The sequence below is a fragment of the Daucus carota genome, chromosome 2 (genome assembly GCF_001625215.2).
Source record: "Daucus carota subsp. sativus chromosome 2, DH1 v3.0, whole genome shotgun sequence".
Taxonomy (NCBI): domain Eukaryota; kingdom Viridiplantae; phylum Streptophyta; class Magnoliopsida; order Apiales; family Apiaceae; genus Daucus; species Daucus carota.
The window spans coordinates 53,004,195-53,029,592 of NC_030382.2; the positions used below are offsets into that span (position 1 = coordinate 53,004,195).

At 33.1% G+C, this 25,398-nt stretch overlaps 3 protein-coding genes across 4 annotated transcripts; all 3 read left to right on the forward strand.

The window, feature by feature from the left end:
* The first annotated feature begins 254 nt into the window (after window positions 1–254).
* LOC108206220 (abrin-b-like) lies at window positions 255–2,443 on the forward strand. The gene is made up of 3 exons (XM_017376447.2): window positions 255–307; window positions 476–1,114; window positions 1,273–2,443. Exons 2-3 carry the CDS (start codon window positions 480–482, stop codon window positions 2,285–2,287), a joined length of 1,650 nt encoding a protein of 549 aa, XP_017231936.1. The 5' UTR covers window positions 255–307; window positions 476–479; the 3' UTR covers window positions 2,288–2,443.
* A 6,615-nt stretch (window positions 2,444–9,058) lies between these two features.
* On the forward strand, window positions 9,059–11,384 carry LOC108208239 (abrin-b). 2 transcript variants are annotated; one of them, XM_017378756.2, is made up of 3 exons: window positions 9,059–9,101; window positions 9,210–9,848; window positions 10,221–11,384. In XM_017378756.2, exons 2-3 carry the CDS (start codon window positions 9,214–9,216, stop codon window positions 11,242–11,244), a joined length of 1,659 nt encoding a protein of 552 aa, XP_017234245.1. In that variant the 5' UTR covers window positions 9,059–9,101; window positions 9,210–9,213; the 3' UTR covers window positions 11,245–11,384. The 2 variants fall into 2 exon arrangements, with proteins under 2 accessions (XP_017234245.1, XP_017234246.1); XM_017378757.2 differs by lacking the exon at window positions 9,059–9,101 and having other exon boundaries at window positions 9,120–9,848.
* An 11,341-nt stretch (window positions 11,385–22,725) lies between these two features.
* On the forward strand, window positions 22,726–24,914 carry LOC108206224 (abrin-b-like). The gene is made up of 3 exons (XM_017376452.2): window positions 22,726–22,778; window positions 22,947–23,585; window positions 23,744–24,914. The coding sequence occupies exons 2-3, from the start codon at window positions 22,951–22,953 to the stop codon at window positions 24,756–24,758; spliced, it is 1,650 nt and encodes a 549-aa protein (XP_017231941.1). The 5' UTR covers window positions 22,726–22,778; window positions 22,947–22,950; the 3' UTR covers window positions 24,759–24,914.
* Window positions 24,915–25,398: the final 484 nt, after the last annotated feature.

The following is a 25,398-nucleotide window of genomic DNA, read 5'->3' on the forward strand; positions in this document are numbered from 1 at the left end:
TAAAACGTAAGTTATATCATACAGCTTTTGTTGCTATTCAAATCTTTTTATATATGTACTTCTCTAATTATGGCACTAAACGACAACTTACGCATTTTGCCGTTGGTTTTGTACGTGTGGAGATCAATTTTTTTTTTTTTTTTTTCTTTTCTCCGTGTCAAGTAAACTGTAAAATCATTTCGGAAGGAATAACTTGCAAGAAGGGTAAAAGTGTTGAGCAGTAATTTTCCATGCAAAAGACCTATAAATAGCCCTTGAGGTTCCATCCATCTTCACAACAACTCGATAACTTCTGTATTCTCATTGTGTAAGTAGTAGCGTTTTTCTCATTCATAGATCATATACATTAGATTAAGTTGATGCATTTTTTCACTACATGAAGTCGAATAATTCTCTTATTACTTCCATTATCCACTCTTGACGTAAAATTAAGCATCTCATGTATCTAATTGTTATTGTGCGTGCTTGTGTGCAGGAAAATGGCGATGTCGAATAATGTTTCAAGGCTATTGTTCTTGGCAGTTGCGGTGGCATGGCTCACAAGCAGCATCTGCAGTGCTCGAGATAATGTGCTGCTCATGGCACCAGAAAGGATTGCAGAAAAGCTGACATTTTACCCCTTGTATCCATCCAACACTCCTCATGCCATCAGAACAAGGTACGTGAGGTTTATCAACTATATTCGAGACGAACTCGTGAGCGGAGAGATGGTCTATGACATACCCAGGCTCCAAAATCCAGCCAGTTTGCCAGATTCCGATCGATTTCTTCATGTGGCGCTCTCTAATTCCAACGAGGATCTCATCATTCTGGCGATAGATAAGGCTACTGTTGATATTGTCGGTTATCGAACTAAAAATAAGGCCTGCTTCTTTACGGATACTAATGGCCCGGATACATCCAGCGTCTTTCCTGGCATTACCCGTTACGAGCTTCCGTTCAGCAGTAGATACTCGGGTATGGAGGAAATTGCAGGGTCCAGGAGCAAAATTTATCTGGGGATGTCTGAATTGGATGAATGCATCAAGCATTTACACGATCTTACGGATAACTCCTCTTTGGCTCGGTGCATGCTAGTCACCATTCAGATGGTTTCCGAGGCCATTCGCTACAGGTACTAATTTTATTTACTTATATCAAGCTTTTCATTTGCAAACGTTTCGGGATCCATCTAATAAGGTTCCCTAGTAGCATTCCTTTTAAAATATTACTCTATCTAGCTTGTTACTCATATCAAGCATGCAATGACTAGTGCATTTTCAAATGTTGCAGATATGTGGAGAACCTTGTGGTTGAACACATTAGCGAGACCAACGAGGCCTACCTCCCAACCGCCGCCATGATCACCTTTGAAGAAAACTGGAAACAACTCTCAACCAGAATCCAAGAATCAGTTGGCGGTGTAATTTACCCTGCATTTGAGTTACCTGTTGCGTCAAACAAAACTGTGACGTTAACCTCAATCGCCCCAACTTTGGGCCGAAATATTGCTGTCGTTCTTTATGTATGCGACTCTTGCACTAACATCCCAGAGCCCACTGTCAATATTATTGGCCGCAACGGGCTTTGTGTCGACGTGTCATTTGGATTGTACTACGATGGATCACCAATCATCATGTGGCCATGTAAGTCTACCGAAAAGAGCAATCAACTATGGACTCTGATGAAAGACGGGACAATTCGATCCGAAGGAAAGTGCTTGACTGCATACGATCTTGACGTTGCGGTGATCTATAACTGCACCACTAAGCCCAAGGCTTCTGGTAACAAGTGGAGAATTGAGGAAAACGGGAATATCATAAACGAAGAGTCCAAGTTAGCTTTAGACGCATTGTTTGGTGTTAGCTGGAGTATATTGAGTATGGAGCAGGCCTCATACTCATCAAGCCAAGCTTGGAGTCTAAGTAACAGCACAGAACCAGTAGTGACACCTATCAGAGGCTACGGGGGTATGTGTCTGAAAGCATCTGCGAATAATACTGTCCAAGTCAGCAGCTGCACTGACCAAAGTGTCCAGCAATGGGCCCTCTATCCTGATGGCACTGTCCGGCCAAGTAAGTCGACTACAAACTGTCTCAAATCAAAATCCTTATTGGGTGGTGTAGTTGCGGTTCATGATTCCTGCGACGGAGGTAAGGCTGAACGATGGGTATTCAATCATGACGGCAGTATTTCTGATGCGGCCTATAAATATGTTCTGGAAGTGAACAATCAGAAACTACATGTTGTGAAACGTTCTGCAGATTCACCTACCATGGAACAGATTTTCGATATAAACTTTGTGTGAGTGAATTACAATTTCTCGCTGAGAATCAAGACCAGTGTTATTATGAGCTTTGGTATCCACTTACGGATATCCAAAATAATTAATTAAGTGATAGTACTATATCACATGTAAAAGTAAATAAGGTCTTGAATGTCATTGTTCTTATTTTGTTTTTAACTACGTTGCTTCGTTTACAGGACATCTGCATGTTAGCTGTTGCATCTGCATGTAATTAGCTGTTCTAATATACTACTATTCAAGAAGATATGATATCACTTGGCAAAATAATAAAAAAGGAAAAAAAGAAAGAAAGAAGAAGAAGTATATATAAACTTTCAATTAATGAATTCAAGTGGCTAAGTACAAAGACTATACTAAAAAACATTGACATTATAGTTCTGTATAGGATCCTAATATGTGACTGAACATGAAAAATATAGCAATTTCAGAGCTATAGAGATAATAAAATCAAGGACGTTGAAATGACCATAATTTTTTAATTTCTTTTTGCTAAATGAAATGGCCATAAATTTCTAATCTAAGGAGGGGTTGTTTGTGGACAATTGGACATCACAGTTTTGTAAACTCCTGTTATGTAAGAAACGCTATATGCCCTAATCTTTCTTAAATATTTCATACTTGGAGCCTGGAGGAGTGCAAGAAAAAGCCAAAGGCACGTCTCAATGAGGACGCTGCCGCGTTGGGTCAAAATACTGGAGATATTCTTCGCTTTAACCCCCAGCATGGGCCTGTTTGGTCAAGGCTTTTCCTGCCCGCCTCTGATTTATAAGTCGTTATAAGCCAACTCCTGACTTATAAGGCAGATCGATAACATGGTATGGCCAAAGGCGTGACACTATCTTTCAGTACAATATCGCTATGAAAACTAGTGATGCAGTCTGGTTCAGTTTTGCCATACTGGCTTAGTGGCTTGGATCCTGCGATCGTATTATAAGGATATAAACATAGGACACATCATCAAAATATTAGATACTATCACTACGTATAAATGATGATACAAAAAATTATCATAATGCTAGTAATCAAATCCAAACCTAAGCTGGTGGCTAAAACCAAACCTAACATTAGTGACTAAAAGAATAAAAAAATTAGATGGGTGGTAAGTTTCTAAAAACACTATAAGTTGAGTGGCAAAAAAATATATTTTTCCTAGTATGTTTACTTCTGCCCAGAGCAAAGATTTCACAGATAGCTTCGTTATAAACCGAAACGAAATATATTTCAATTACGGAGTCTGGAATAAATCTAATATTATGACGATGTTGTTGACTTCTTGTGGAACGCTCTACAAGTAGAGCTGAACAAAAGGACCGGCCCACTAGGCCCGGGACCGGTTCTTCAAAAGCCCGGATTTTTTTTCAAAAGCCCGGACCGGGCTTTTCAAAAACCGGGCCGGGCCGGGCCAGATTTATTATGAAAAAATGAGGCCTACTTCGGCCTACCAGGCCGGGTCAGATTTAACCGGGCTTTTATCCGGGATTTTTTTAGTTATGATTTTAAATAATTATATGACCTTTTTTTATTGAGTTTTTCCATATCATTCTATTTAACTGAAATTTGAGTTGTATAAATGAATTGACGTGATATATATGTATACATATCTTGAATTGATTGAAATTAATTTAAATTTTGTATATAAATTTGTGTTAGTACGTGTAGCATTAATTAATCTAGTTGATGTGGGGATATGTTTAATATTTATACATGGACTTGGATGTGTAAAAAACTCCGATTTATAGGTTAATCGGGCTTTTCGGGCTTTTATCCAGGCTTTAGACCGGTCTTTTATCAGGCCCGGTCTTTATCCAGGCCAGATTTTTTGCCGGGCCAGGCCGGGCCAGATTTTTGACAAAAAATCAAGGACTTGTAAGGCCTTGCACGCCAGATAAAGACTGGGCCGGGCTTTTAGTAGACGGGCTTTATCCGGTCTTTTTACCGGGCCAGACCAGACGGTCTTTTTAGGCCCGGTCTTTTTGTTCAGCTCTATCTACAAGTATTAACATGGATCGATCAGAACAAAAAGTCTGGAAATTTATTTCAGTGCAGAAAACAAACATGCATGCCAATATTGCTAAATGCCGTTCTAGGGCTATATCTCTAAAGGAGCCACGACACTTTCTTGGAGTTTGATTAATTGGGTCATAACTGGGTGAGCTTAAGATGACATCTACATCCATTGATGCAGAATGCTTGTTTCTTCTTTCATTCCACAGCACACATATAAACTAGACTTCACTTCACAAATAAATTTATATTTCTGATCCACTTATTCTTCAAAATGTCAGCATTAGTGTGCCTTTCATCGTACTCTTTCACCTCTAGTGTTGGTCTGAATTGCATTCTTTACTGACTAAAATTTTTGTTAAATTTTAATGTTTTTTTGGCATGCGTCTGATTTTAATATTTGATTACGTATGCTATTGGTTCTGCAGGAAATCTGAGCAAACCAATACAGTAATACCAAAACTCAACCGGGGGGGGGGGGGCACAAGGCATCTCCAATGCAAATTTTTTTAACATTAGAATATTATTATTTTTATTATTTGATGATTTTTTTAATGTTATTAAAGATAGATTAATTAAGACTAGAATATAATTAAAACAACGATTAATTATAAATTAAAATTTCAACAATTTGTCAATCCCTACAGAAAAATCAAAAATAAATATTGCCCATCTTGAATTTCGAAATACACTTATTGAGCATTTGTGGGAAAAATATACTAATTCTGAGAATGTTATTTTTAATATAATATTTTAATGCTTTTAATTTATTTTTATGTGCCCTTTTAACTTTTTCGAATTATTTTGTAATATTTTATCTTTGTCTAGTCGTTAATTGTATTATTATAATTAATGATGAAATTAGTTAATATTTTTTAAAATATTTAAAATCAAAATATATGAATATTATAAAGATGAGTGAATTTAGATCTTTGGATCACATGGTTGGAATAGGATTTGGATCTCGTCCTAAATCTGAATCATTTGGTAATCCAAATTTAGATTTATGGTTGGAGTTGGCCTAAGCAATAAGTTAAAATGGAAAGATAAAATAAGAAGGTAAAATGAATCACGGACACAATTATTTTTCCATCATCACTGCAATCACGTGTTTTAATTGTGCTGCAGATTTTCTTTAAAAAAAAAAATTGTGCTGCAGATCATTCGAGGAGGAGACCCTGTACCTAGACAGTCATTGTCAAGGAAGGCGTGGAAAATAACCAAAACTTAAGCAGAGGTATAGTAGCCACGAGTATTCTAGACTTTGAATTATTCTTACATATTTCTATATTCAAAATAAAATAAATATTAAAATATATTTTATAAAATTCTTAAAATCCTTTGCAGCGATTAATAATATTTATTTGTTATTTTATAAAATATGTTTTAATATTTATTTTATTTTTCATTAAAACAGATTATTATTTTTCGTTAAACCTGCTTTTAATTAAACCTCATGCAGATTTTTCCCAAACTACCCCTCCCTTCCGTTAAACTTAACAGTGGTTTGGATGAAAAGTGTTAGGTGGGTGCAAAGTGTTACAGATTAAAAACTTATGAGTGCAACCTGCAAAGTGCAACCAAATCGCAAAATGACCCAAAGATAGTGGTGCAAAGTGTGATTTACTCTTAATCTTATATAAATACATAATATTGTGCAACAGTAAATAATTACATAATATTAATATTAATTTTTTGTTTTCTATTTATCATTTTAGTATTTAACATTCTAATAAAGTGGACATGACTTATTTATGTTATGAAACGGTAAAAAATTACATAATATGAATATTAAAATTTTGTTTTCCGTGTTATTATTCTGATTAATTATATATCGTTACAAAATATTATATACGACTTTTAGTCGGCTATCACGAGACACCATTATGAGGTACTAGGGGTTCAAAAACTTCAAATAAATCTACAGACAGAAAGAGAAGCTTGGAGAAGGGGTCCAGGAATTAGTAAGCATGTTGTGTTTACTTGTTTTGTTTGTGATTTTCGATGTTGTTTGTAGTTACTAGTTAGTAATATTTATAGGGCATAAAGTTTGAGAACTGAGTTTAAGAAAACATACGGGTTTATTAAATTTATTTTTTAAATCGCATTATCAATTAAGGAGACTCCTAATACAATTTTAATTATAATAAAAAATTTATTAAAAAAATGTAATAAATGTGCTCATTTATAATATCTGTTATATATATATATAATTTTGTTTTGAAGATAGAATTTGTTTTAGAATAATATGAGTTTTTTAATTAAAATAAAATTTATAATTGATTAATAAATATATTTGAATATATATATATATGAATTCAACATCTAACATTAAACTTCTTCTTGCATATTTTGGCCTTCCTCCTCGGAAGCAGGTATCAATCCATATTCGAAATTATTACAATTTTAAATAGTCTGAAATTCGGCCCTAAAAATGATGAGAAAAATACCAAGATACACATACTAACCATCATTTTGAGGCCCACAAATGCACACAACCTGACCGGATGTCTAGTCCGCAAACTCTATTCGAGAGCATCCTTATATGCTGGTATATGCTGATCTTGCAAAAGTCTACGACCTTGTTGGTATGCATTTTTAATTTGTCCACCCGAACCACCAACCCGATACCCCATGAGATTTGTAATGAAAAAAATTGTGAGTAGGATATCGTATAATCATACATGTGCAACAGTCATCGTCTCAATACAAACCCCATTCACCGGATGTGAATGGTGGCCTTTTAAGATCAGCTGATTACAATACTTATATATATCTCCTATCACCTCAAACTGATGTCCATGTTTAACTGCTTTTCTGGATACAATTCCAGACTCCACAGGATGATTATTTTTTGAAAAAGTATATACCTGGTTAGGATCATCTCCTGCTTGCCGACGAACGTGAAACGCTCAAGGTAGTATTAGCGAGGGATCGGGTTGTGGGTCGAATAAAACAATTTCCCCCATTCTTGTTAAAACAAACACAAATAATATACATTAACAAATCAACTATCGTAACCTAATTTTCATCAATGGAACATAACCAAACCAAACATAAAACATATATAAATCGATCATTATCACAACAAATTCATCTTATTCATATCATAACGAACATAAATTACAACATTACAAAGTAAGAATCCTTCAAAATCATTATATAAAATCAAAATCAGTAACAAGCTAAATTTCACGATTAAATAATCAAAATAACTAATTAGATCGGAGAATTATAGTTACAGACCTACTGAAGTCTGCGATCAATAAAGCTTTTCAATTGATAAAATATTAATAAATTTCAGTCAAAATTTGATCAATTTGACCAAGACAGAAGGAGCAATACATTAGCCTATTCGGTTTTCATATTATTGTGGAGGCCATAACAATTAACAGCTGTGCGCAGCGAGGGAGAACTAATATTGTGTGAATTATAGAACCAACAACGTCTCCAGCTATATATAGACTCAATTATTTAGATCGATGGATATATATAGCATAAATAACCTGACAGATAACCTCGGGCTCTTTTGCAACCACGAAAATTGTCCTGGACTAAATCCAAAACGCGCGCATGTGCTCTTGAAAATGTGACAGCGTAGGCAAGGCGAGGAGCCCGAACTTATTTTGGATAACTTTTTTGCTGTATCATCTACGATCTGAGACATGACACGCCTCTGTACTTCGTGTTAATTTTACATGAAGTTACAAGATGCTTATTGATTTTTCGTGATTTGATTCGTTATCATTGATAAAAAGGTTATAAATAATCAAAAATAAAAACTGATTTGCGGAAAAAGCATTGTAGATGGGATAGAGGAAAGAAGTAAACAAAGTATAATTTTGAACATTTTTATAGACTTTTCTTTATTTTGGGCTCGACCTCCAAGAGCTTGGTTGAAATTGAGAAAACTTACGATATATACAGGGCCGTTTGTGTGAATTTAAAATAAGTACTTCTTGCTTAAAATAAATAAGTGGAGTAGAAGTTAGAAGCAGGTTAAGATTTATAAGTGATTAAAATGTTTGGTAAATAAGTAGAAACCATGAAACAAAAGCATTCCTAGCTTTTTATAAGTTTTTTTGACTTTTTACACAAATGTTACGAAATAAGTGCTTCTAACTTATATACCAAAAAGCTGGCTTTTAAGCTGTTGTCAAACACCCAGATAATGTGTGATAGTGGCTCAGAATAATAAAAATATCCTAAAACATTTTTTTACGGTTATTTACTATTTAATTTTTGATGGTGGTTTTGAATCTTAGAGCATTTGATCAATCGAGAAATGAACAGAGTGCATCTCAGATTGATGTCATGTTTCAATATTAATTTTTCTCGTCCTCGGCGGCTTCAACTATATCATATGTGGATGGAATCAACTTAAATTTATATTTATAAAAAATATTAGACCAGATTAAGTACTTTTAGGTGTAGTTCAATTAATATCATAAATTAAATCCTAGAATATCACTCGTTAATCTACATTATTTTTAATAAACTGTTACTGTCTATTTAATATTTGTAGAATTATTTGAAAAACATTCCCGAAAACCATATTATCAACCCATCAAAAATTCACTTGCAGTGTAATATTATGATAACTACAGTATTACACTTCTACTACTTACTTTCAGTTTCACGAGATAATCTTTTTGAAATCGCACTCAATTAAACAACCGGTAAAAGTTTTAAGCTGTGATTTCCCAAATCTGTAAATTGTCTCAGGTTCCATCCATCTTATAAGAAGTCGATATCTAGTGTATTCTCATTGTGTAAGCACTGCTCTTCTCATACAAACACCTCGTTACTTGTATGATTAACGTCAATACTGATTTTTCTCTTGCTTCCTTATACTATTGTTGACGTAAAACTATAATTCATACATATATAATTGTCATCTGTACGTGCATGTGTGCAGGTAAATGGCGATTTCGATTATCGTATCAAGGCTATTGTTTTCGGCAGTTACGGCGGCATGTCTCGCAAGTAGCATTTGCAGTGCTCGAGATAAGGTGCTGCTCATGCCACCAGAAAAAATAGAAGAAAAGTTCACATTTTACCCGATACTCCCATTCGATACGGCTCAGGCCACACTAAAAAGGTACACGAGATTCATTAACAATGTGCGAGAGGAAATTGTAAGCGGAGACACGGTCCATGGCATACCCAGACTCTACAATCCCGTCAAATTGGAAGAATCTGATCGGTATCTTCAGGTGGCGCTCTTTAATTCTGATGAGCAGCGCATCAGTCTGGCAATAGATAAATCTGATGTTTATATTGTCGGTTACCGAACTGAATATGAGGCTTGCTTCTTTTCGGATACTGATGGCGCAGACACATCGAGCCTGTTTCCAGGCATTACGCGTCACCAGCTTCCATTCAAAAATGGATACTCGGGTATGGAGGAAATAGCAGGGTCCAGGAGGGATATTAGTTTGGGGATGTCTGAATTGGATGAATGCATCAAGCATTTGCACGATCTTACGGATAACTCCTCTTTGGCTCGGTGCATGCTAATTACCATTCAAATGGTTGCAGAGGCTGTCCGCTACAGGTACTGATGGTACTGATCATATTGATCAATAAATTTCAGATGTATAGACACTCACGGTTGTTTTTCTGCCATTACTTTGCTGACGCTCCAATTGGAATTTTTTTTGAATATAAAACCGTGTCGTTTATTAGTTTGAGGTTGCAGATTATTTATTATTTGGACGTGTTGGTTGAATCATTATTTTTGCAAAATAGAAAATTAGAATCCAAATTTTTGCCAAAGAAAAGAAAATTAAGGTATTATTGAAAACGCACAAAAAAAAAAGAATAATCATATACCTAATCTTGGGGAAGAGGAACTCTGTTTCCAAAGAAGTCACAGTTGACATGAACGCGTCTAATTTTATAATGAGTGCAATTTTAAATGTTGCAGATATGTAGAGAACCTCGTGGTTGAACACATTGGCGAGACCAACGAGGGTTACCTACCAACTCCCACCATGATCACCTTGGAAGAAAACTGGAAAGAACTGTCCAGCAAAATTCAAGAATCAGTTGGCGGTGTAATTTACCCTCCATTGGTGTTATCGGATGCTTCAAACCAGGAAGTCACCATAACCTCAATCACTCCAACTTTAGGCCGAAATATTGCCGTCATTCTTTTCGTATGCGATTCTTGTACCAGCATCCCGGAGCCAACTGTGCATATTATTGGCCGCAACGGTCTATGCGCTGATGTGCCATTTGGATTTTACTACGATGGATTACCGGTTATCATGAGGCCATGTAAGTCTACCGATAATGCCAATCAACTATGGACTCTGATGAAAGATGCCACAATTCGATCCCAAGGAAAGTGCTTAACCGTATCCGGTCTAGGAAATTATGCAACGATCTATGATTGCATCACCAAGTCCGAGGATTATGGTAACAAGTGGGAGATAGAGGACAACGGGAATATCATAAATAAAGAGTCTAATTTAGCTTTGAATGCAGGCTCAGGGTACAGCTGGAGTTATTTGAATGTTGAACAAAAATCATACTCATCAAGCCAAGGTTGGAGTTTAGGTAACAGCACAAAACCAATAGTGACTCCTGTTATAGGCTACAAGGGTATGTGTATGCAAGCATCACGCTATAATGGTGTTCAATTGAGCCGCTGCAGAGACAAAAGTGTTCATCAACAATGGGCCATTTATCCTGATGGTACCGTGAGGCCAAGTCTGTCGACGACAAACTGCCTCGTATCAAAATCATTTCCGAATGGTAAAATTGCGGTTCAAGATGTGTGCGACGGAGGGAATGCTGAACGATGGCTATTCAATTATGATCGCAGTGTTTCTGATGTGTCCAATAAATATGTACTGGAAGTGAGAAAAGATCAGAGGATAGCAGTTGTGGAACGCTCTGCAGATACACCTACCACTAGACAGATCTTCGACATAAAGTTTGTGTGAGCTGATCGAACTACAAGTTCTCGTTGAGAAACGAAACACCACCTACGGATGCATATAATGAATAAATGATAGTAATTCTCACGTAATATTGTAATACTATATTATCGTCTTGTAATAAAGCTCTTTATCGTTATCGTTTTCGTTCTCGTGCATTGCGGTTATTTAAGGATGACCTAATAGTTCGAATTAAATTAAGGAAATATACCTCTAGAAATCTGGACTTAAGTAGCTAGGTACCTTCTCTCAGTAAATTATTTATGCAATACCATAAAGATATAATAAAATGATAAGGCAAAATGAACTTAAGTAGCTGGATAGGTACCTTCTCTCAGTTCGTTTTTGCTTACAATGTTTTGTAGATACTCAGAACTACTTTTGCAGAAACATTGATCGCTCTGCTGCTTGTTATGAATGTAGAAAAAAGTCGAGAAAAGCTCTCCTTGAATTAATTACTACTTTATAAGATATAAATTTTATGTGCTCTGTGATGAGTGAGATACTGAGATGATGAACAGGGACCAGAGATATATGCCATTAGGGTTCGGGTCCTCTTTATTTCCTAAGCGCAAATCTAGTACATTTTTACGATTAATGACATATATATCTCCCATAAATCAAAATTAAGCCGATTAGGAATATCCGATAACCTCTCTATCCAAGTTTGAGGTGGAAATTATAATATTATATGAAAGTGAAATGAATTTAATGAAAAATTGCACAAAATTATGAAAATACTCTATCAAAACTATAAGGAAAAAGGATAAAATAACCAATTTTACCGTAATTATAATCAACACAATGGATGGTTATTTCGATCATGAAAATCGTTTTTTAATCGAACTCTTGAAATTATTTGTAGGGTTAGTTTAAATACGAACAAAAAAGTTTAGTACTTTTTATTTTATGTAAACTTTGTACCAGGGCTAGCTGTCGGCCACAGAAATTTGAAATTTATTGATCTTTAGAGTGTCTGTCAGAAATTATCTAAGAAATATAGCGATATTTCTGGTAAGTGGATATGACAACTGAGACAACTCGTGCCTTTCATAATTACTCACTCCATCCCAGGCATTTATATACAAATAGTTGGGACTCGAATACCAAAAAATTATGTAAGAAATGAGTAAAATTAGATGAAAAGTTGGTATAGTAGTGTGATCAATTTATATTTAATAATAGATTTGAAATATTGGAAGAAAGTAGTGGATATAATAATGTTTATATTATTATAGAATGGAGATAGTGGAAAAAAGTAGTTGGTGTAATGATGTTGTATATTATAAAAGTTTACTATTTTTGAAATATATACAATTCATTGAGACGGACGGAGAAGTATTAAGCTTTCATAGTAAAAACTTGATATATTGCTGATAAAAATTGATCTAATTGACCTGACGGGGACCACTACAAGAAAAACCGGTTATTTTTGACCGGTTATTTTTTACCGCCTTATTTTTGACCGAACGCGATCAAATATAAGGTCAAACTCGCATGCCACCAAGTCAAGGCTAAAATTGACCGATTAATTTTATACACACACCGGAGATCGGTTACTTAAATTGAATTTATAAATTATTATGTAAAAATTGTTGAATATATAAAATTTGAGTTTTAATGTTATTAACTATATGAATTGATCTGTCAAAAAAAAACTATATGAGATTATATGTTAAATATTTTCCTCAAATGAGGTACGTGACAGATATATAACTAATTTTATTGGATGGTTCATTTGTATAGAGGGATCTCACTATTATTGATGTAAGTGGAACCAAATTTTGCCACATAGATTTAGGAAAAAAATTGATAACAATTTTTGGGTACCTAATATTTTTCATGTTAAAACTAATGTTTTATTAATATTTAATTATTATATGTAGAATGTCTCACAATAATATGATAATAAATTATGTGAATTTTTTTTATAAATTTTTTATAATAAATATAGTCAACACCACGAGGTTGGCTATATTCATATACCAGGGGATGTGCCATTGGAGTTATGTTTTTTTTTATATAATTTCAAAAAAATTATATATAATATGTATAAATAATTTGTAATTGGAAATGAGGCATGGTTGAGATGCTTTTACAAATTAAAGGTAAATTATAAGAGCATGCAACGCCAAAACTGGCTCCAATAACTTTTTATATAACTAGTTAAGAAACCGCGCGTTGCGGCGGCTTATAAAAATTTTTATATTAATGATTCAATATTAATATTTGTAGAATGCAGTAATTTTGTGGCTGCCTATAAAAAGTATATTAATAATTAAAAATTAATATTTGTAGGATGAAATAGATTTTATATTATAAAAATCTTGATGTAATACCAATATTAATATATAAAATTGCAAAATTGGATTATAATTCATGTTAAAAAAATGAAAATAAATTTCTACACTTAATTAACAATTTAAAGCACGATGAATCTTAATTTTATTTGTGTTTTTTTTAAGTAATCATGTTCTTACATTGTCACCTTCCTCCAATTTTTTTTATTGATTGTGCATAAAAACATCTAACTTAAATCCGTGAGATAGCGGTCTATATCTACCCTTGCTTGTAACAACCTTTATCTTTTTAATACTGTATGCACAGTCTTCACTTAAAAAAGTTGCTTGAACGGAGCAAACAGATAATGCATGAATAATTTTTTCCAGTGTACAAAGTAAATCATATAAAAATTAACAACAACAAACATGTCCGATGAACAAAACAAATATTATAAAAGAATAACCAACAAACATGCATCACAAATAATTAATTTATTGATATCATCATCAATATCATGTCAAGACTATATTCTTCTCATGTGTTTGGATTTGTCGAATCTCACATAGCGGTCTATAACTACCTTTGCTTGCAACAACTTTTATTTTTTTAATACCGTATAAACAGCTTTCATTTATCGTTGCAGAAGAACGGCACCACCGAGTTAAAAATTGAGCAAGAGAATTATCACCAGAAAGAGGTAGGGTTGTGGTATTGAGAGAGAGTAGGTTGTGTTTAGATGATCCAAAAACCCTACAACTTATATGGGTATTTATAGGTACAGAGAGACTTGTGTGCTACTATTTCCCATAATTAAATAATCTGAAATAAAATCAGATTAAAACTTTCAAGCTGCTATATTCCATAAATAATCTGAAACAAAATCAGATTCTGAAACTTGCTTCTAATATATCCGAAACTAAAAAAGGTAGTTCTAATTTTTGATATTTTTCATTCGAAAATTCCAGAAAATTAAAAAATTAGAAAAATAGAACGGAATGATGTGAGAGGCGTTAGCTACACGCCCCTCGTTTCTCCTTTATATAGAAACAAAATCAGATTAAAACTTTCAGACTACTATATTTCATAAATAATCTGAAACAAAATCAGATTCTGAAATTTGCTTCTAATATATCAGAAACTAAAAAAGGTAGTTCTAATTTTTGATTTTTTTCATCCAAAAATTCCAGAAAATTAGATTAATAGAACGGAGCTGTCTGAGAGGCGCCACATACACACCCCATGCTTCTTCTTTATATAAGTATATTGATATTGATATTGATTGATGATTTCTAAATCTTTTATTTATAATATATATTTCTAATCAATATACTTATATAAAGGAGAAGCGAGGGGCGTGTAGGTGGCGCCTCTCACATCGCTCCGTTCTATTTTTCTAATTTTCTGGAATTTTTGGATGAAAAATATCAGAAATTATAACTACCTTTTTTAGTTTCGGATATATTAGAAGCAAGTTTCAGAATCTGATTTTATTTCAGATTATTTATGAAATACAGTAGTTTGAAAGTTTTAATCAGATTTTGTTTCTATATAAAGGAGAAGCGATAGAATTATCTTTCCGTTCTATTTTTCTAATTTTCTGGAATTTTTGGATGAAAAATATCAGAAATTATAACTACCTTTTTTAGTTTCGGATATATTAGAAGCAAGTTTCAGAATCTGATTTTGTTTCAGATTATTTATGAAATACAGTAGTTTGAAAGTTTTAATCAGATTTTGTTTCTATATAAAGGAGAAGCGATAGAATTATCTTTTTTAGTTTTGGATATATTAGAAGCAAGTTTCAGAATCTGATTTTGTTTCCATATAAAGGAGAAGCGATAGAACTACCTTTTTTAGTTTCGGATATATTAGAAGCAAATTTCAGAATCTGATTTTGTTTCGGATTATTTTTGGAATATAGTAGTTTGAAAATTTTAATCTGATTTCGTTTCTATATAAAAGAGAAGCGAGGGGCATGTAGGTGGCGCTTATCACATCGCTCCGTTCTATTTTTCTAATTTTCTGAAATTTTCGGATGAAAAATATCAAAAATTAGAACTACCTTTTTTAGTTTCAGATATATTAGAAGCAAGTTTCAAAATCTGATTTTGTTTCAGATTATTTATGGAATATTGCAGCTTAAAAGTTTTAATCTGATTTTGTTTCAGATTATTTAATTATGAGAAAGAGTAGCACACAAGTCTCTCCGCACCTATAAATACCCCTATAGGTAGGGTTTTGGATCATCTAAACACAACATACTCTCCCTCAATACCACAACCCTAACTCTATCTCGTGATAGTTCTCAAATCCAAACACGGGAGAAAAATATAATCTTGACATGATATTGATGGATGATATCAATAAATTAACTATTAGTGATGTATATTTGTTGGTTATTCTTTTATAATATTTGTTTTGTTAATCGGACATGTTTGTTGTTGTTAATTTTTATATGATTTACTTTGTATACAGGAAAATATTATTCATGCATTATTTGTTTGCTCCTTTCAAGAAATTTTTAAATGAAGGCTGTTTATACAGTATTAAAAAATAAAAATTGTTACACGCAAGGGTAGTTATAGACCATTATCTCACGGATTTAAGTTAGATGTTTTTGTGCACAATCAATCCAAAAAACTTGGAGGAAGGTGACAATGTAGGAATATGATTACTTTTCAAAAAAAAAAAAATACAAATAAAATTAAGATTCGTCGTGTTTTAAATTGTTAATTACATGTAGAAATTTATTTTCATTTTTATTTCACCATGAATTATAGTCCAAGTTTATATATTAGTATTGGTATAACATCAAGATTCTTATAATATAAAATTTATTTTATCCTACAAATATTAAATCATTAATATACTTTTTATAGACAGCCACAAAATTATTGTACTCAACAAATATTAATATTAAATCATTAATATAATTTTTATAGGCCGCCGCAACGCGCGGTTTCTGAACTAGTTAATAACTAAGAGAGTCTTCAGTCTTAAATATGGTCTTATAAATATGGTCTTTTATTATTTGTGAATTACAGAACCAACACCGTTTGCTCCAAACCCTCAATCATTTGGATAGACATGTCACATAGATCTCCTAAGACCTTTTGCGACCGCAAGGGTCCACAACAATTGCCCTGCAATAAATCCAAAACACATGTGTTTTGTGCTAAGTAACCCAAATGTGAAAGTGTGGTTGAGGAGCAGTCTGAATTCATGTTTATTTAGTGACAATTTTCTAAAATATTGGTTTAGCTGTCATCCCCAATCCTAGTCATGAGATGTAGAACTCTGGCTAGATATATAATTAGTTGATTTTTATTAAAACTCTTTCAGCGATTTCCTAAGAAAGTTAGGAATTTTCTCGTAAATATTCAAGTTCAATTTTTTTTATATAAAAATACTGTTTTTTTTCAAATATTTTGTAAAAATAACAAATCTTTGAAAAAATACGCAACTATACTTGCAAGAAATCTGCGGGGTCAATTAACCGAAGTTGTATCTAGTTACAGATTGTATTTTTTTCAAATATTTTATAAAAAATTAGTATTTTTGCACATATTTTCAAAAGAATTTAACATATCAAATTCAACATCAATCGTATCTATTTAGCAAAAAAAAAACATCAATCATATCTCAATTTAAATCCAATATTAAAGAATTTTGTATTAATTTTAATAATTATATTACTTATTGTGGTTGACTAATATTTTGACTCCAATTAAAGTGTCTAATTTCTAACAGAATTTTTGTACTCCCTCCGTCCCCCTGAGTTGTATACATTGGGGGACGGGGACGCGGCACGGATTTTAATGCTCCTGTTTTACATAGTTCTATAACTTATTTTTAAGATTTTTCTTTTCTGAATAAAAGTTTGAATGTTATATTTTTATTCAGAAAAAGAAAATTTTAAAAATAAGTTATAGAACTATATTTTACAAGAGCATTGAAGTGCGTGTCGAGCAGTAAAAAAGAAACGTATAGAATTAAATGGGACAGAGGGAGTAATTTTTTTTGCGACTTATTGTAATATAAACTTTTACATGAGAGTTATTCGTTGTTGATGCGCCGGGATTACGCGTAATGCCTGTAAAAATCATATTTATATGTATATAAATATGATTTTTAATCTGTGTTTAGAAACAACGTTCAGAAATAATTTGCATAGCTGATTTATATCAACCATACATCTTTAACACACATTTTCAAAGTTAAGCTATCATCAAATTTGGCCGGAGTCGGAGACAGTGCTAAGGCCATCGCAGTTGTGTGCATTAAGGGAGAATATCTATGTGAAATATAGAACCGAAAACGTTGCTCCAAGCTCTCATTTATTTAGATAGAGATAGCGTATTCTGATAGAAACCTACAAGCCTTTCTGCTACCACACAAGAACGAGGAGGATGCCGTGACTCTGGTTTAGAGAGGAAAAACCTTAATCTATTTTTACCAGAGTAACTTTCATATATCAATTTTTATGTTTTTATATTCTTTAAATTTCACATCATTCTGGTATTTATTTTTCGAAAATCATTTCAATAACTGATATACTAAATATTAACTCTTTTTTTTTTTTGAAACTTACTAAATATTAACTCTTGTTTATAATATTTTATTTATTCTGCGGGTCACAAAAAATATTTTATTCACGATAGGATAAAGTTGACATACTTTTCTAGAAACGCCGATTTTGACACCTAAACGAGCACTCTATCATATTTTTTCATAGTCCATTAACTGCCTCACAACTTTATAAAAATGCGAACTAAGATATCGTATATTTCGTTTTGTCCAATTCATTTCTATACAATTTTTTTAATATCATGTTCAATTATATATTTTTTAAAAATTAAAAAAATTCATAATATAAAATTAAACTCCATTATTTTGTTCCAACACTCGCTTTATATATTAAATATTAGTTAACTCCATCATTATTCAAATTTTCTTATTTTTGTCATTGAATTACACTTTCTTTTTTAAACTCGGTGCCAAAACCCAGATATGACTGAGGGAGAGGGAGTACAAGAGAGTGACACCCCTCCTAACGCTTCTTGTGATGTTTTCTGTATCTTTGTGGCAAAACAAAACACGCGAGCATGGAGTATGGACTCGGTCGAGATATTTTTAAACACAACCCAAACAGAATGAACATTATGAGTTTTTTTTCCTAAAATTCAGTAATTAATAATAATTAATTACTGTCTCGATTAATTCATGTTTTATAATTCGTCAAATTGATTAAATCTCCAATTAATCCCCGATCAATCTGATTAATCATCGATCAATTCAATTAATCTCTAATTAATTCTTGTTCCGTTCACGGATTAAATCCAAATACCGTTTTATACAATATTTTGTATAATATCTAGTATCTATTTATACGATAAAATATAAATAAAGGGAAGTAATTTTTTTCCTAATACAACTTTGTCGTAATTAGGGGCCTTTCGGTCGCGCGCCGGGGGGTGTTGAAAATATTTAGTGATCTTTAAGTAATTGTCAGAAAATAATTGCGAAGTCATTTAAGAAGTATAATAGCTTTACTAAATGGCTATGGCATACAAGCTTTGTACTCGAGTTTCATTAATAATACTAAACAGGAGTCGCCGAAGTAGGAAACGTAATGATTCTTTTTTTTATTTCGGAAATGATAATGATTTAGTTTATAAAATAGTGTAGTAAGAAAAAAAAAAGATCACAGTAAAACTTTAAATTTTGAATCTCATGTCAAGTGTAAAAATAAAAAAGTTAATTTGAAATAATTTAGTCATCAAATTTCATATTTGACTTGATGGAACGTATTTGTACGTACATAAAAGTTTTCAAACTATAATACTTAAAAAATATTTAAAATTTATAAATAAATGAGAGAGATAGAAAGTATATGTTATCAAATTTCAAGTAATTACTAATTTTTGTTTCAAAAAAAAAAGTAATTACTAATTTTTGTGTGAATTTTTTACTTGGCTAAAGATATGAAGTTTTGTAGTGTTCGCAAAAGAAGTTATTCACCTTTAGCATCTCATTCTTCTAATCTCATAAACATGTATTTTTCTAATCTCGTTCTTTTTAATCATGAACTTAATTTAAAGCATTTATTTCACGTCTTCGAGGGTCGGTCACTCATCCCTTTCTAGAGCTAATTCAATAAAAAAATAAAAAACTTTTTTTAGATATATTGACATATCAAAAATAAAAATAAATAATTTTACTTCATATCTTCGGGTCATTCACTTGTTCTCCTGATAAGATATTAATTTAAAATAAAATTATAATTATAAAGCAGAACACCTTGCAAATGTACAGTAATAATTTTGGTTAACTATCTATTCGAGTATAATTTAGTTGATACTCTTGGACAACCGGTTGCTAGTCGCTAGTGATACACAGTACTAGGCCTGACAATTTGACACTTGACACGCTAACACGAAACGAAACGACACGAAGAAAATGGATATGGGTTTTGATTTTCGATACACAAAACACGAAAGTACACGAACACGAAATTACACGATAGATTTCGTGTCGGATATGGGTTTTCATTTGGGGTACACGAAATACACGAAAGTACACGGAATATTTGTAGATAATATTTATTATATATATGTTATGATATATTAAATATATAATTGAGTAACAAGTATATATTTATATGTATGTGTGGATATATATAGTAGATATATTAACAAATTTATGGAGAATTGTATATAAGTATAAATATATCATTCACATTTAATAAATTTATAAAGGAAAATATATATTAAATTCATTTTTTGATTAAAGAATATATTAATATTTTTATATATAATATACACGAAAAGTACACGAAATATACACGAAACGATTCGGATCGGATACGGGTTTCAAATTAGGTACACGAAATTAATAACGGGCGGATACGGGTTTTATCTTCGAGTACACGAAACACGAAAATACACGAAACGAAAGTATACGAAACGAAACGATTGCCACCCCTACACAGTACTGCTGCTGAGGACATGTCCATGTGCGCTTAGAAGGACAATTATATGCGTAAATTGTGAATTCAAGAACCAACATTGTTTGGTAGCGAATGCAGACTACACAGTACTGAAGATTGATATGACTTGTTGCATATATGGACAGGACCGGCCCTTGGGTAAGGCGAACGCCTAGGGCATCATTATCTCAGGGGCACCAAAAAACCTTTGCATATGTAGTATACTCCCTCCGTCCTCCTGAGTTGTATACATTGGGGGACGGGGACGCGGCACGGACTTTAATGCTCCTGTACGTAAAGTGTAGTTGTGTAATTTATTTTTAAAATTTTCTTTTTCTGAATTAAAATTTGGATGTTATATTTTTATTCAGAAAAAGAAAATCTCAAAAATAAGTTACGGAACTATATTTCATAAGAGCATTGAAATGCGTGTCGAGCAGTTGAAAAGAAACGTATACAATTAAATGGGACAGAGGGAGTATAATGATAAATTTATGCATTTATATATATACATGTATTTCAATCTATTGTGTTGTTAGACTTAAAACAATATTTTTGATTATGTCATTGTATATTGATTTGGATGTGTGTAAATTTTTCTTTACGATCTTGAAAAATTCATCTAGGGCACCCAAATCCGTAGGGCCGGCCCTATATATGATCGAGTCATGACTTGACTCGCAACGAATACGAATGTATCAGGGCGTGAATCACGATTAGATGGGGAATACGAGTACGAATAAAAGAACGGTGATACAGATACCAACTGGGATTGGATGACTTCGAAACGTCCGCTACTCTTTTCTTTTTTTTTTATTTTTTTTTTTTTGTGGCCGGAAAACGTCCGCTACTTTTTTTAAAAAAAATAATAGTAATTCTGGAGCCTATAACCTATTGTATCTCATAGATATGTACTTAAAATTTCACGCGGTTATTTTAACATTTATAATTTTTATACTATTTTAAAACTTATTAAATAAAATTTTTGTAATGTTTAATAACTAAGTGACATGATCTATCAAATATTGATAAACTATTGTATGTATTATTAGTTTATTTTCTTTCGTCTTTATTTCATTCTCATAATTTCTTTTCAATATACATCCCAGTTCTTGACAATTAAAAACTTTGTCAATGTGCTTCATCCATAATCATCATACTTAATTATTTTAACTGATGTGAAGAGAAACAATTAATAAAATCAATCGTAATTTACATATATATAGACATACTTTAGCTAAATAAAAATTTATCAAATTAAAACAATTTTGATAGAATCATGATGAGTCCAGTGTTCTAAAAATTTCCGATTTAATCGATTAATCCCCTGCAATGTTGCCGATCGATTTAATTCATGAAATCCGATATAATAATTTATTAAAATTAAGATACTATATCATTTTAAATATGAACACTTATAGAATTTATTTATGATATAGTAAAGATATATTTATTAATAAATAATCAATACAATAATAGCTAAATATTAAATACATCCAATTTTCACTCCGATTTCGATTAATCCTAAATTGATACCTCAACCGATTAGATCCGACTCACGATTTCTGCAATATTGGGATCATGGTGTAACTTAAATTAAATAATACTTCCTCCATCTGATGTTATGTGTCTTGTTTTGATTATTGAAGAGTCAAATTGACTAGATTTTGACCGAAAATTACACATATTATCCGACTTCAAAAGATTAAAAGAATCAGCTTAAACCTCCTTCAAAATCCACTTTTCAGATTTTTAAATTAATTAATAATTTTTTTTAAATAATGATCAAAATTTGATCAAATTGACCATCTAATAATAAAAAAAGACACATAATATGAGACGGACTGAGTCCCTAACATATTCATATTCACGGGGGGTTGTTGGCCAAAAGCCTAAAACTAACCAACATGCAATTGTTGATTTTATGCACAGGAACATCGGGTGGATGATTTAATTAACTTATTAAAACGTAAGTTATATCATACAGCTTTTGTTGCTATTCAAATCTTTTTATATATGTACTTCTCTAATTATGGCACTAAACGACAACTTACGCATTTTGCCGTTGGTTTTGTACGTGTGGAGATCAATTTTTTTTTTTTTTTTTCTTTTCTCCGTGTCAAGTAAACTGTAAAATCATTTCGGAAGGAATAACTTGCAAGAAGGGTAAAAGTGTTGAGCAGTAATTTTCCATGCAAAAGACCTATAAATAGCCCTTGAGGTTCCATCCATCTTCACAACAACTCGATAACTTCTGTATTCTCATTGTGTAAGTAGTAGCGTTTTTCTCATTCATAGATCATATACATTAGATTAAGTTGATGCATTTTTTCACTACATGAAGTCGAATAATTCTCTTATTACTTCCATTATCCACTCTTGACGTAAAATTAAGCATCTCATGTATCTAATTGTTATTGTGCGTGCTTGTGTGCAGGAAAATGGCGATGTCGAATAATGTTTCAAGGCTATTGTTCTTGGCAGTTGCGGTGGCATGGCTCACAAGCAGCATCTGCAGTGCTCGAGATAATGTGCTGCTCATGGCACCAGAAAGGATTGCAGAAAAGCTGACATTTTACCCCTTGTATCCATCCAACACTCCTCATGCCATCAGAACAAGGTACGTGAGGTTTATCAACTATATTCGAGACGAACTCGTGAGCGGAGAGATGGTCTATGACATACCCAGGCTCCAAAATCCAGCCAGTTTGCCAGATTCCGATCGATTTCTTCATGTGGCGCTCTCTAATTCCAACGAGGATCTCATCATTCTGGCGATAGATAAGGCTACTGTTGATATTGTCGGTTATCGAACTAAAAATAAGGCCTGCTTCTTTACGGATACTAATGGCCCGGATACATCCAGCGTCTTTCCTGGCATTACCCGTTACGAGCTTCCGTTCAGCAGTAGATACTCGGGTATGGAGGAAATTGCAGGGTCCAGGAGCAAAATTTATCTGGGGATGTCTGAATTGGATGAATGCATCAAGCATTTACACGATCTTACGGATAACTCCTCTTTGGCTCGGTGCATGCTAGTCACCATTCAGATGGTTTCCGAGGCCATTCGCTACAGGTACTAATTTTATTTACTTATATCAAGCTTTTCATTTGCAAACGTTTCGGGATCCATCTAATAAGGTTCCCTAGTAGCATTCCTTTTAAAATATTACTCTATCTAGCTTGTTACTCATATCAAGCATGCAATGACTAGTGCATTTTCAAATGTTGCAGATATGTGGAGAACCTTGTGGTTGAACACATTAGCGAGACCAACGAGGCCTACCTCCCAACCGCCGCCATGATCACCTTTGAAGAAAACTGGAAACAACTCTCAACCAGAATCCAAGAATCAGTTGGCGGTGTAATTTACCCTGCATTTGAGTTACCTGTTGCGTCAAACAAAACTGTGACGTTAACCTCAATCGCCCCAACTTTGGGCCGAAATATTGCTGTCGTTCTTTATGTATGCGACTCTTGCACTAACATCCCAGAGCCCACTGTCAATATTATTGGCCGCAACGGGCTTTGTGTCGACGTGTCATTTGGATTGTACTACGATGGATCACCAATCATCATGTGGCCATGTAAGTCTACCGAAAAGAGCAATCAACTATGGACTCTGATGAAAGACGGGACAATTCGATCCGAAGGAAAGTGCTTGACTGCATACGATCTTGACGTTGCGGTGATCTATAACTGCACCACTAAGCCCAAGGCTTCTGGTAACAAGTGGAGAATTGAGGAAAACGGGAATATCATAAACGAAGAGTCCAAGTTAGCTTTAGACGCATTGTTTGGTGTTAGCTGGAGTATATTGAGTATGGAGCAGGCCTCATACTCATCAAGCCAAGCTTGGAGTCTAAGTAACAGCACAGAACCAGTAGTGACACCTATCAGAGGCTACGGGGGTATGTGTCTGAAAGCATCTGCGAATAATACTGTCCAAGTCAGCAGCTGCACTGACCAAAGTGTCCAGCAATGGGCCCTCTATCCTGATGGCACTGTCCGGCCAAGTAAGTCGACTACAAACTGTCTCAAATCAAAATCCTTATTGGGTGGTGTAGTTGCGGTTCATGATTCCTGCGACGGAGGTAAGGCTGAACGATGGGTATTCAATCATGACGGCAGTATTTCTGATGCGGCCTATAAATATGTTCTGGAAGTGAACAATCAGAAACTACATGTTGTGAAACGTTCTGCAGATTCACCTACCATGGAACAGATTTTCGATATAAACTTTGTGTGAGTGAATTACAATTTCTCGCTGAGAATCAAGACCAGTGTTATTATGAGCTTTGGTATCCACTTACGGATATCCAAAATAATTAATTAAGTGATAGTACTATATCACATGTAAAAGTAAATAAGGTCTTGAATGTCATTGTTCTTATTTTGTTTTTAACTACGTTGCTTCGTTTACAGGACATCTGCATGTTAGCTGTTGCATCTGCATGTAATTAGCTGTTCTAATATACTACTATTCAAGAAGATATGATATCACTTGGCAAAATAATAAAAAAGGAAAAAAAGAAAGAAAGAAGAAGAAGTATATATAAACTTTCAATTAATGAATTAGAGTGGCGTAAGTACAAAGACTATACGAAAAAACATTAGCATTATAGTTCTGTATAGGATCCTAATATGTGACTGAACATGAAAAATATAGCAATTTCAGAGCTATATAGATAATAAAATCAAGGACGTTGAAATGACCATAATTTTAAATTTCTTTTTGCTAGATGAAATGGCCATAAATTTCTAATCTAAGGAGGGGTTGTTTGTGGACATCATAGTTTTGTAAACTCCCGTAAGAAACGCTATATGCCCTAATCTTTCTTAAATATTTCATACTTGGAGGAGTACAAGAAAAAGCCAAAGGCACGTCT

What these genes read in the sequence shown, in the direction of transcription:
- LOC108206220 (XM_017376447.2), top strand. Translation starts at nt 480, where the DNA reads ATGGCGATGTCGAATAATGTTTCAAGGCTATTGTTCTTGGCAGTTGCG. An exon ending in TCCGAGGCCATTCGCTACAG is followed by an intron (nt 1,115 to 1,272) that starts GTACTAATTTTA and finishes CAAATGTTGCAG; the next exon opens with ATATGTGGAGAACCTTGTGG.
- LOC108206224 (XM_017376452.2), top strand. Translation starts at nt 22,951, where the DNA reads ATGGCGATGTCGAATAATGTTTCAAGGCTATTGTTCTTGGCAGTTGCG. An exon ending in TCCGAGGCCATTCGCTACAG is followed by an intron (nt 23,586 to 23,743) that starts GTACTAATTTTA and finishes CAAATGTTGCAG; the next exon opens with ATATGTGGAGAACCTTGTGG.
- LOC108208239 (XM_017378756.2), top strand. Translation starts at nt 9,214, where the DNA reads ATGGCGATTTCGATTATCGTATCAAGGCTATTGTTTTCGGCAGTTACG. An exon ending in GCAGAGGCTGTCCGCTACAG is followed by an intron (nt 9,849 to 10,220) that starts GTACTGATGGTA and finishes TAAATGTTGCAG; the next exon opens with ATATGTAGAGAACCTCGTGG.